This window comes from Quercus lobata, chromosome 6 (genome assembly GCF_001633185.2).
Source record: "Quercus lobata isolate SW786 chromosome 6, ValleyOak3.0 Primary Assembly, whole genome shotgun sequence".
NCBI lineage: Eukaryota > Viridiplantae > Streptophyta > Magnoliopsida > Fagales > Fagaceae > Quercus > Quercus lobata.
The window spans coordinates 53,917,936-53,931,373 of record NC_044909.1 but is presented as its reverse complement, the minus strand read 5'-3'; the positions used below and the strand labels follow the sequence as shown (position 1 = coordinate 53,931,373).

Sequence of the window (13,438 nt, the reverse complement as noted above, 5' to 3'; positions counted from 1 at the left end):
AGAGAGGTTTCGGGTCTTCATCTTGAGTGAGTTTGAGATATGAGAGAGTTCGAGATGAGAGAGACGAAGATATGGAAAAATAAGTAAATAAATAACAATGAGAAAATAAAATTTTATGGGCAGTGAAGAACATGAACAATCATGTTCTAGTAAAGAACACATCTTTCGAAAATATAATAAAAAGAAAAGAATATTTTTTTTATTTTATTTTTTAAAATCAAGTTTAGAATTTTATTTTAATTGTTTTTCTTATGTGACTTTTTTAATGTTTAAAATTGTGACATGACATGAAGACGGTGGATTCTTAATAATATTTTAATTCCACCGTTAGCTACGGCAATTTTTGCTATTAGTTGGGTGACGGATATAACCTAAATGTTAGACGTTAAATAGTTTAGGGACTAAAAGTGATGAAATGAAAGTGTAGGGACCAGAATAGAAAAAGTTTAAAATGTAGAGATTAAAAGTGGATTTACACATAAAATAAACTAAATAGTAAAATAAGTTGGCAAAAATAATTTTTATCAATCCAACAGTAAACTAATGAAAAGTTCTACTGCTATCTGGTACTCCAACAGTATACTAACTGGTATTACAAGGAATAGATCTCCAAGGTCAGTAGCTCTCTTCGAAAAACTCTCACACTAATGAAAAGTACTACTACTATCTTCTGAAACAGAACAAAGTCAATCACCGAGTTCCACAAACTATGGACGAGTCAAAAACTCCCGACTCAGCTTCCCAACCCAGACCCTCTAAAGCCACTTTTACCAAACAGAAAAGCTCATGGCCCTTCACTTTCTTAGTCACAGTATTGGTCCCCGTTGTGGCGGCGACATTGCTCTACCAACTCGACTCGTTCGACCCGGCTCCTCTGCCACCTGACGAGTTGACTCGGCACGTCATAACCGTGCCAGCACATAACGATCACATGCTCAGATTGTCTGAGTTTGTGGGTGTAGGAAATTTGAAAGCTCCAGAAGATGTAGCTTATGATGCCAAGTCCGGAGTCATCTACACGGGCTGTGCTGACGGGTGGATCAGCCGAGTCACTGTAAACGACTCGGCGGCTGACTCGGTTGTGGAGAAATGGGTCAACACCGGTGGAAGACCCTTGGGAATCGCTTTTGGTCACAACAATGAACTTATCGTTGCTGATCCTGAAAAGGTCAGTGATCATTTATTCTTAGACTAAGTATATATAATGTTTTATTTTAAATTTTAATGATTAATATTTCTTTAGAAAAAAATTGAATAATAAATCTACCATAACCATAAATATAAGATAGGTGTGTTAATTTTTCTCTCAGGATCAAAGTATGTGGTTAATTTTATTTTATAGATTACAATTTAGATTTTTTTTTTTTTTCCAAAGGAAGTGAATAAATTATTGTATTTGATGTTGTTTTATTTTAGAATATATATATATATATATATATTCAATTTAAAAAATTTAATCAACAAAGAAATGAAACCAAGAAATACTAAAAAAATTAAGATTCAGTTTATGCATACAATGCAATGAATGATGAATAAAGTTTCTCTGCAAATTAGTTTGGAGAGAAACTTTTCAAACTTCTCATTTTTTTTTTCTTTTTTTGTGAATTTTGAAAATCTAATAGTTAAATTTTAAATTTCATTTTCCTTATGTTCTTAACATGCATATCAAAATTCGTTCAAATTGGATATTATTTACTATTCAATCACTAAACTTATTTTTGTATAGACAATTTTATATCATAAAAATATGAAATTTTAACATTTGTTTGATGAGATAGCAATTGATCTTTGATCTTCTTGAAATTTTACATGCATAAAAAATATAATAAGAACATGCAATCTAACGATTAGATTTTCAAAATTCACACTCAATATAAAGGTATATGAAAAGTTTGTAGAGTTTCTCTTCAAAAGTTTGGAGAGAAACTTTGTTCATGAATGATTATTAACATTTTGTGTGTGTGTGTTTTTTTTTAAAATGAGGAATGCTATGTTGAAAACATTTTTCACACTACTGACATCAATTTTTAATTGTTTCTTATATGAACTCATTACTGACATCAATTTTTTTATCTATTAATAACAATCTATCATATCAATGAGTGTAAATTTTTTTATCAAATTTGTTATGAATGTAGGCTTTCTCATTTTATATACATATTTTTAAAAATCTGTGTTTGTGTTAGAACATAATTCTTCATCCTTTTATGCGTGTTACTAAAAAAGAAATTATAATTATCATGTTTAATTATGCAGTAATTTCATCACTGAATCTCACAAGTTAATAAATTATACAACTGTGAGTGACCAATAAAAAGTTGTGGGTACAATAAAGAAAATGTGGACTACTCACACCGCACAAGTTGACAAATTTTGAAATTTTTAGTTTAGCTTGTAATTGATTGTCACCAATACACACCAGACACGTCTCCCTTTTTTGTTTTTTGATAAGACTTCACATCTCTTTGCTTTGGTATGTGAGATTGTGAGGTTGTTCAGGTTGCTAGAAAAATAGAAAATTAGAAAGTTAAATTTTCACAAAATTGTGCGGTGCTTGTTAAGGTTAAATAATGTGGTCTTACACTTTTACTTAATAAAAAAATTGAGTAAATAAGATTAATTATATAAAGCTGAGACTTAGCTGACCCTAAAATCTATAAAGCTAACAAAATCCTAACCTAATGGTGCCATTAACACAACACTTCGAAATTGCAATATCACGTGTGTAAGGAAAATAATATATATATATATATATATATATATGTACACAAAAGGAATATAATAAAATACAAAACTATCATAAGGTTTGGATTAATTTAATGCCAGGTATTACATTTTTTTATAATACAAAAATTGTTTCATAAGCATAAACATCACTTAAAACTGTTTGAAAATTCCCTTACTCCTCATACTTTTTTTTCCATCTCTAGTTACTATTTATCTATCATTGGTCACCCAAACACTCCATTGTGCATAATTTCCATGAGGCAGTCATTATGAGGTGTGTGCAATTAATACAAGGTGTTAGAAGGGAATAACAGACTTGTAGGCTATTAAGTATTGTTTGTTCTTAGGAAATAAATTGAATATTTTTTAAAAGTCTTGGCACTACCTTATTTTAATCAAAATCTTATAGATTTTTTTTTTTCGAGGGTGAAAATCTCATAGATGGTTTTTAGATTTTACCCAAATCCCAAAACAGTACGAAATATATCATAGTGTTTTTTTTTTTTTTTTTTAAGGAATAAAATAAAAGAAGGCATCACCTTTCTCATATTGTTTAATGTTCCTACAGAAATTAAATATTTTTTGTTAAAATATAAATTCTTTAGGTCCATATAACTTATAAGGAAGTTATTAGAGGGTTATTAATACCACAGTACTCCAAAAAAGCCAATCCTAGTAACAGTTAAATAACAATTCAATAAGTTGTGAATCTTGTGATCAAGAGTTTGTCTAGTAGTTTAGTGGCATTGCCTAATTTTTTTTATGAGAAAAATTCAGGTTAAAATCCTCCCCTCCCCCCCCAGTTGTTTGTAACAAATGATTATAAAAAATTATTAAAAAATGTTATATCTATAACAGTACTCAACAAATTAATGTAATTAATCTCTGTTTAATAATTTTAGCACAAGTTACAGAAAAACTGTCACGGTTGTTAAGTGCTCCTTAGTCCTCAGAAACCAATGGTTTTTACGTGTTTTATATTAATGAAATGTGATGTTTAACAGGGCCTCCTAAATGTGACAGCAGACGGTGTGGTGGAGCTGCTGACAGATGAGGCTGATGGACAAAAATTCAAATTGACAGACGCTGTAGATGTAGCACACAATGGCATAATTTATTTCACAGATGCTTCATATAAATATAGTTTAAGTAAGGCCAGTTGGGACATTTTGGAAGGTAAGCCCAATGGTAGACTTTTGAGTTATGATCCAGCAACCAAAACTACCAAGGTACTGGTCCACAACCTCTACTTTGCCAATGGTGTAGTAGTCTCACCTGATCAGAATTATGTGATCTTTTGCGAAACCCCAATGTATGTCTGCTGATTCTCAGTTTTGAAGAAATTGTTTTATTAGACTCCCCATGTTTGCTTCTGATAAATAATCACGGCTTCTAAAATATTTTGGCTATTAGATAAGTTGGAGATAGAGTTTGAACTCAATAGACTATAATAAGTTGCCACCACGACTGTCGTTAAAGCCTTTCTTCTTCATGATCTGCATAATGTTGCAGACTGTTGAAGCTTAGATTACTTGTTTTGATACTATGATAAATCATTATTAGTCCCAAAAGCTTAAAGCGGTTAGAAAACAATGAATTTAGTTGTTATTCTAACAACTTCTATTGTTCGAAGACTAAAATTAATGATTGAATTTTTGTTTCGCACAGTGGAAGTTTTGATTATTCCAAATGGGTTGCTAATGCAGGAGAAGGTGTGGAAAATATCACATACAAGGCAAGGAAAAAGGAAGAGTAGAAAAATTTATTGATCATCTGCCAGGCTTTCCTGATAACATTCGATATGATGGAGAAGGTCAATATTGGATTGCACTGGCAGCGGTAAATCAGTTCTTACTTCATACTTTCCGTGGAAAAATTGGCTATATTTTTTAACTAGTAGTAAGCTTGTGCAAAGCATAATTTAATTAAGATTCATATGTAAATTAAAGAAAAAACTTCACTAATATCAATGAAATTAAACAATAAGATATATAATGGGAAAAAAAATACCTTCAAGTTATTTGACAGTAGCAAATTGTATAAGACTGAAATTTTATCAAAGTCAAAAATTATGATAGATAATTAAAAATAACTTAAAATAAAACAAGGAAACTTTTGGTAATAAAATTCTAATCAAAGCAGTGTTTTAAACATTTGTAATTTGCTAAATAGAATTTCATTTCAAATAAATTATCTTAATCATTTTAATGTATTTATTATAGTAACCCACATTATGGAAGAACTTTGTATGACGAATAATTTTTATATATTAAATCACATGGGTAAACATGGTGAGTAAGACTCAATTTTTAATTAATTACTTGTGTTAATAATGCATAAGATACAAAACTTAATTAGGATCCTTGCTTAATTTAGATTGATTATGGCAAGAGGATGAAAAAGGATATTTTGGTGTTTTAATTACTAGTATTCAAAGAAATAATACAATAGAGATATGAAATGTTTGCGGTTGATTCAAAGGAATTCTATAAGCATGACTAATTATTAATCTAGGCACCTATCAGTTGGGCATGCCAGGATTAATTGGAGCAGCACCCTACTTCACTAGTCTTGGGAGTAACTCTTGAAGAGTTACTCCATTGCATGGCCATCAATGGGGATGTGACTATGTATAGCTCCCCATGCATTGAGAGCAAATGCATGAGAGAAGAAAAAAGTAGGTAAAAACAATTACTATAAAAAGAAGTATCCCTCTCTCTCTTAGTGTGTTTCTCACATCCTTGAGTGTGTGAGGTTCTTAGACTGTTGAAATCATGTGCATCACTTTTGTAGTGTGAAGTGTGAACCATCACTTAGAGAAATCAACTGAGACAAAGTTGGAGTCCCATGGTTCTTTGGAATATTGAAGTGAGTGGAGAATCACCATAGACAACGTAAAACAACCATGGTTTTGTGATATTTCAGAATAGGAGAGCTGTGCATATATGTAACTCCTAATCCTAACACTAATAATAATGCAAAGGTTTATTTATTTATTTTTTTAAATGTCTGATGAGCTTTATTCATTATTGTTTTCCGAATTGAGTAATGCAAATATTAAATTTTTTTTTTTATAGATGAATTTAAGTACTCCTAACATCTTTTTCATCTGTTACTTTTTGTGTGCAATATTGGTAGGGACATACACTTGAATTGGATATAGCATTCAAATACCCTTTCATCCGGAAGATTCTAATAATCATGGAGAAGTACATAGGAAGACCACATATAGGGAAGAATGGTGGGGTTCTAGCCATTGATTTGGCAGGAAATCCGATTGCCCATTACTATGATCCTGGATTGGCATCGGTTTCAAGTGGGATCAAGATAGGAAATCATTTGTACTGTGGTTCAATTGTCCTTCCCTACATTGTTCGCCTCAACCTGAAACAATATCCTACTCAGGCCACCACATGAGAATCTGAGAACAAGACCAAGAACTTGTTGCTGTAGCACCCCTTGATGGTACCTTAAAATAATTGGGATATATTACCATAAATAAACTAAAACTCTATTTGGTTCTTACTCCTGGTATTGAATAAGTATCTCATGAGATCGTTTTATAAAACAATCCTCTCTCATATGGTGGACGAGACTTGAGAGGTTGGAGGCTTTGTATGATTGGCTTAATTGGCATTGTTGTAGGAAATAGAGATTACGTGTACTTATTTGATATTATGTGTACCTACTGCAGGAAATCGAGTTTTAATTGTAAAAGCTTTTGTAACATAAAGTTTTAACTGAAAATCTCTATAACAATTTGAGTGCTTAGCGAATTAATAGTGAATAGCATTTTAAAGTTCTGAATTTATTAACAATAAATTATAAATTGAAGAGATTTTTTTTTTCTAAAAGTCACAAATTTTAGTTTTAACCTTTAGACTATTTTAAACTTTAGAGACCCCCCTTTAAAGCTCTTTAGTGACTAAATATAATTTTTTAGCATTTATCATAAAACAAATAATGAAAATTTACATTTCATGAAGATTAACATGCTACAACTACAAGCCTACAACACTTGCTATATAATTTTTTTCCCCCAAGAAAGGCTGCCCATAGCCATATCTTTCTCTCAAAATAAACTGTTGTATCTTTCCCTGTTGTTTTTCACAAATCTTCAAAATGACAGTTTGAGGAGCCATATAATGCGGTAAATGATCTTGACAAAACTTGATTATTTCTTGAGGATCAACATCATCATATCCCTCTTTTAACTTCATAGATGCTCAAGGAGTTTATCCCTCAGTGTATTGCAGGATGACTAAGTTTCTACCTCAGCTGTGTTTATGTTTTCCCCACTAGAAATTATTACATCATTCAACCGGTCGTTTACTTCGATAATTATTGCTCAAAATCAATCGCAATGGAGACGGTGATATAATAGTGAAGTGAAAAACTTAAAAGAAAACTAACCAAGAGAAAAACTACAACAAGAAAACTTTTTCCCAATGAAGTAAATTCACTATGATAAAAGAAGTTTTACGATCAAGAGAAATCATTTGCCTGGACTCTATTTACCCATAGACAACTTAAAAGGAAAATATTTCATTGCACTAGAATATTTGGACTTTTCAACATATGAATTGCTTCCATGGATGACGCACTTGTGACCACGACTAGAACTTCCGACACGACTCCAAGGACCACTTGAAGGTTTTCTTTACAACAAGAAGTCTATGATTGATAACGGTTCAACTTCTTCACCAACTAATTTTCTAATCTACTTTGATATCTTCGATATGGTGAAATTAGGATAATCCTGGTTACAAAATCCTATACTCAGACATAGCTTTCTCTCCTTTAAAAAAATAATAAAATACTCTCTTAGACCAACTTATATATAATGTTCTTTTTATATCCCATGTTTGAATTGGGCTGAAACAAATATTGGGCCTTTTACGAATCTAGTTCCATGAACCTTGATAGGTTGAGGCTAGAATCGAGGTTGATATCGAGACTCGATCGAAGTCACCAAAAATTTGCTTTTTTAAGCTGATCTTGGGTCATTGTTTTGATCTTGAATTACAATTCCAAAACACAACACTCATAATTCATCACAATGCCAACACTAATACATTTGGTATGGACCTAACAACGTGTATCAAATGTTTAGAGAAGAGCTCCTATCACTGGAACTGCGAAATGTGGCTCATGCATTCCTGGGACATTAAGGGCTAGGATTGCAACCTGCATAAACAAATCTAGAGTTTCAACCATGAAGTAGGCAATAAATTATTGTATCTTAGGGGGTTCAATAGCAATATTCCATTATTTCTTGCTTTATCACTAATAGTCTTTTGATCATATCTCTTTCTTTGTCGTTTCTCACAAAACAAAACAAAAAAAAAAAAAACAAAAAAAAAACTCTTTCTTTGATCAAATCTCTTTTTTTGCTGTCTATTCTGACTAGTTGTTAAAACTTAAAAGTTAAAAAAAAAAAAAAAAATGGTCTTATCTCTTGGCTGACTGTGATTGATCGAGAAAACGAATAATGGATTTATTTGAAAATAACAGAGTTTTTTTTTTTTTTAGAAACTGAAAATAACAAAGTTAGTTGTAATTAATCTAACACGTAATAGAATTGTGGCAAAAATTATGAATTTGTTTATAATATTATAACTCTAAAAGTTAAACTAAAATTGTATATTTTGACGTACGAGTCACTTTAGGAACAATTTATTTAGCTGAAACTGAAATTTTTTTGTTGAAATTACTGTAGATAAAACTAAAAAGTAACTGAAATAATACAGTGAGACCCATAAATAGTATTAAAAAATATAATCAAACCCATAAACATTAGTAAAAATAAGCTGAATAGTAACAAAAATAAGCTAAATAAAAAATAAAAATAAAAAGCTTTTTAAGTCAATGCCATACCCAAGCTTTCAATGTTTCTATTCTAATTATTTTAATATTTTATGGAAATTTAATTATTTTAATTGATACATAAGATTCGAATCAATCAGATTATTATTTCTTACATTAACAACATTATATTATATTTATTTGCATAGAGAATTTATTTAAATAACTACCTTGACCAGGCTGGGGAATATTTATGCAGACATCCATGTCTTAGCTGCTGGGTCCAAATGCAAGTCATTCAGTTTTGTCAAACGTGAAGCTAACTCTGTAGCACATTCCTTAGCCAAATATGCTAGATTTATTGTTGAGGATATTTTTTGGATGGAGGAGATTCCACCTCCTGCCCGTGAGGCTGTGTACTTGGACTCTATGTTTTTAAATGAATGAAAGTCTTTTGGTCCGGTTTCAAAAAAAAAAAAATAACTACCTTGACCGCTGACACTGACAAAGTGGAAAACTATATATAATAGTTGAATAGTCCATCTCGTGGCACCATTTTTTTTTTTTTCTTTTTTAATAAGAAACACAGTGAAAAAATATCCTAATACAAAAACATATCATAATTCCACTCAAAAATTAGTGGGAGAAGTTAAAAGTTTGATAAAGATCTTCAGCCAAAAAACAGTTTGATAAGGTTCAGATTTCCACGAAAGCCACTACTAGCAAACGAAAAAGCTCATGGGCCCATGGGCCTTTTTTCTTTTTTCTTTTTTTATGTTGCATTGGTCCCCGTTATAGCGGCTGTAACAAGTACCAACCTGACTTGTTCGACCCGGCTCCTCTGCCACAAGATGAGTTGACTTGGATCATGTGTATATATGATATACGTGAGTCAAGTTTCTAATCACCATAAAAAAAAATATATAAATAATCATCCAATTATGTCACATTTGCATAAAGTGATAATATCGAATAATGTCAAAATAAATAATCATCGAATAATGTTACATTTGCATAACTGATAACGTTTTATAATTAAGTTGGGAGAATCACTTCAATATTTCTTTATTTTTAACCTAAAAATTTTTGTTGTAAGTCCCACGTTGGTTTTGGAGTGAACTTTTTCTCGTTTCTATAAGCCACTTTGAACCTTCTCTATGTCTCAAAATGTAGGGTCTAGCATGGACGGAGCCATGGTTAGACTTGGGGGGCCAATGGCCCCCCAATTTTTTTTAAAAAAATATTATTATATATATGAGTACTAATTTTAGCAATTTTGCTTTAGAAAATTACACTTTAGATCTCTTAAAAATATTATTGATTCTTTTAAGAGTATTGTTATAGTCACAAATTTTTTTATAACATTTTTACAAACGGTTAAGGTAGTAAATTCTTATTGGTTCGCATTTGTGCTCACCACTTATATTATCAATAATTTGTAAAAAAGTTTGTAGTTCAAACATTTTCCACATTTTAAAGACCATTAAAAAATGTTTATAAGTTTAAAATCTAAAAAAGAAATATACAAGCCCAAAAAAATTAGTACAACAACAAAAATTATCAATAGTAAACTAAAAAAAAATTAAGCCTAGTCAACCAATTTTACTTAAAACAAACAATTTGACCATTTAAAAAATTTTAAACAACTAACAGCTAAGTGACTAAGTAACAACAAAGTTGAAGGCCGAAGTCACTACACATAACCAACAGCAAAGCCGCCCCCCTTAACTCTAAGTTCTGGCTCCGTCCCTGGGGTCTAGTATGAGCTTAAGTCTTATCTGTGTTACACATGCATCCCACCTCGTCTTGTGTGGATCCAAATAAGTTTTAATTATCTTGGGTTTTTTTTTTCCTATTATTTTCCACACTTTTGAGCTTTTATAACTATTTGTGTTTGGATTAGACTGATGTAGATTAGCTTTATTTGTAGGAAAAAGTTAACGGATGCTCTAAAAACATTAGTTTATAAATTATTTTTAGAAACTTTTTATGCGAAAAAATAAAAATCTATTTGCTTTGATATTAACCTTTTTTAGAAAATGAATCATTTTCCAAAAAGTATTTTCATGAAAATTATCTCATTTTTCTATATTTGGTAGTAACCTTAAAATGAGTTGAAAAACACAAAACTATCTCTTAACTTCCCTTATTTAGCTTCGCATGACATATAACTATTTTTCTTCTTTAGTTTTGTGTGAGATAGAGTTGTTTTCTAGAAAATTTTAGTGAAAAACAATTTTATCACATGCCAAGCTAAATAAGAGAAGTTTAAAAGATAGTTATTCTTTGACCAATTTTCTCTGATTTTACAAAACATAGGAAAATGTAAAAAACTATCTTCATAGAAAGTTTTCCATTTAAATAAAAAGCGTTTTATACTTTCCATGAAAGTAGTATTAAAATTTTTCTATTAATAAATGCTTTTAGGGCACACATTATCTATAAGCTAATTTATTATTTTATTGCTATATAATCAACTCAGTGGCTTATTTAATACATCATCAAAACACTTTCTCAGAAGTTCATGGTATTTGTGCTTGTGTGATGGTAAAGGAAATGCATTATTAAAAGATTGTTCTTGAGCTTTTGTGTGTGGAAGTGCTTCCAACACAGACATCGACAATATGATCTAATTTTAGAGGGTTGTTCGACCTAAGAACTAGTTGCACGAGTTTTACTTTAGTTAGCACAAATCAACATTTTGAAGACAATTCTCTTGTGTGAATCTATATCACCAAGAGATTGTTCTTAAATTCATTTTTAATTTTTGTTCATGTTATTTATTTGGGATACACTCATTCTGTCAATGCAAGTTCCATTATTTGGCAGCTTAGAAGACCATCAATGTATATGTTAATCACATGACTCATGTGATTCAAGTGATAACCTAATGGTAATTATATCATTTATGGTTTTTCATCTCAATGGTTCAGACATTACCTCCCCTTCCCTCACTATTTACCTTTAAAAAAAATAAAAAATATCACATGACTCATTAAATTATTCGAACAAATCACAACTTTATTAAATAAGTCATGTAATTAATAATACACTTGGTTGCTCATTTGTATTGTATCGTAATGGATTTAGAGAAACTTATCTTGGAATCCATTGAGAAGAAAATTCTTATGATATGATATGATTTATGATTAACAAAAAAACTTTTTATCTAGTTGTTCGAACGATGGATCAGAATTTACAAAGAAACAAAAAAAAAAAAGAAAAAAAAAAACACATCAATATTTAAACATAAGCAAGGAAGAATGAATAAAGGTTATTGTAAGGACTCAATTTGTAACGACCCCAAAATGGTATTGGGTTCGCACGTTAAGGGCCCAAACAATATAATTTGTAGAGTGTGGGCTTAAAAGGCTAGGCCTTGGTCACCGGACGGTGGGTAGTCATGGTATTCATGGTGGACACATAGAGGTGAGCTAAGGTTGTCCGTGGATCTTGTCCATGAAGTTTAATGTTCTTATTCTTCCTTTCCCTTTTTTTGGGTACCCTGGTTTCAGGACCCCCTCTTTGGCGCATAAGCCTTTACATTATATAGCCCTTCTCGGTTGATTCTGACCCTCCATCTGTTGATCAGGCAGGTACCTACTCGAGTACTTGTCCCATCAGCCGCCTCCCCCTACTTTCTGTTAGTTGCAATAACCGAAATCACACTGTTCAGGAGTCTTTTCCCATCAATATGGTTAGGACGTTTGTTGGCGCATTCAATGCGGAGGTGATGTCTTTTCCTTGAACCACTCCCACTCCGTACCCCCATGTGAGTCTCATTCTACTCGCATTTTCTTCTGGGGGCGCTTTGGAGGCTGCCTTTGATGACATGTCGTTCTTCCCTTTTAAGTCTTGGGATGCCGAGGACAGGGTCATCCTCGGCTGCATCTCTAGGCTATTTGGTCTTTCATTACTTGTCGTCGGCAACTACTCTCCTCGACACAGGCCCTGGGTCCTAATGGAAAGTGGGCCGGGTCATAAGTTCTTTGGCCCCACAGTTATTAACGTCACTATGGTTGGGCGGTGGAGGTACCCTTTGGGCGCCAACCAATGTTACCACAAAGCTGAGTTTACCTGTGAGAAATGAGTTATATACATGTACAACAATTTTCACAATAAATTTCACAATTATTAAGTTAACAAGATATTATTGATTCTCATATAGACTTATCATTGACGTTTATTTATTATCCACTATTAATAAATTGCCACATCAAATAGTTGTGAATTATGTTATAATGCTAAACTTATTACTTTAATGAGAAATCTATTATGATTTTTGGTGGGCTTTGAGGCTTGACTACATAATCTATTTTGATTTGATAGTTTTCTTTATTTGTTGATTTCTTAAATGGCTTTTGTTATTTTTTAAATATGATGAAATTTAAAATTAAACCTATAACATCCACAACTTGATAATTACATTTTATTATCAGGTTAATACATTAATTTGTTTTCGGTGTAACAAGCGGGAATATTCCAAACCTATATTTCTTATATATTTCAAACTACAATTATTATCAGGTCAATAGATTTAACCGAACCTTTATTTTATTAAATTAAATGACCAACTTGGAGCCGAAGATGGTACTGAGTGCATACAGCATGCCATTTGGGCGTGGACAGTGCATGCCCATTTGGTCATTTGGGTACGAGATAGTTTCCACCTAAATCATCGTTAAACAACAAAGATTTGAACCAATAATCATATTTCTTATTTTCTTACATTAACAACATTGTATTAGCACAAAGAGTTATCACCTTGACATTGACAATGTCTCTTATCCGACAATGCGGAAAATAAGGTTTACGTTTTCAAAGGTCTGTAGCTCTCTCTGCGCTGTATCTATCCATAAAAAGCTCTCTTTCACACATTCACTATAGTAATATATATACACTATCT

The 13,438-nt window shown here is 31.5% G+C and overlaps 1 protein-coding gene across 2 annotated transcripts in view; it reads left to right on the top strand.

The window, feature by feature from the left end:
* Window positions 1–6,394, top strand: part of LOC115993862 (protein STRICTOSIDINE SYNTHASE-LIKE 5-like) — a 62,007-nt gene extending 55,613 nt beyond the window's left edge. Inside the window, exons 1-4 of one of the 2 annotated variants that reach the window (XM_031117843.1) lie at window positions 632–1,168; window positions 3,732–4,039; window positions 4,434–4,566; window positions 5,866–6,394. In XM_031117843.1, coding sequence (XP_030973703.1) covers window positions 710–1,168; window positions 3,732–4,039; window positions 4,434–4,566; window positions 5,866–6,144 — 1,179 coding nt within the window. In that variant the 5' untranslated portion in view covers window positions 632–709 and the 3' untranslated portion in view covers window positions 6,145–6,394. Of the gene's footprint in view, window positions 1–631; window positions 1,169–3,731; window positions 4,040–4,433; window positions 4,567–5,865 lie in introns of those variants that run through there. The other variant, XM_031117842.1, reaches the window with a different exon arrangement.
* Window positions 6,395–13,438: the final 7,044 nt, after the last annotated feature.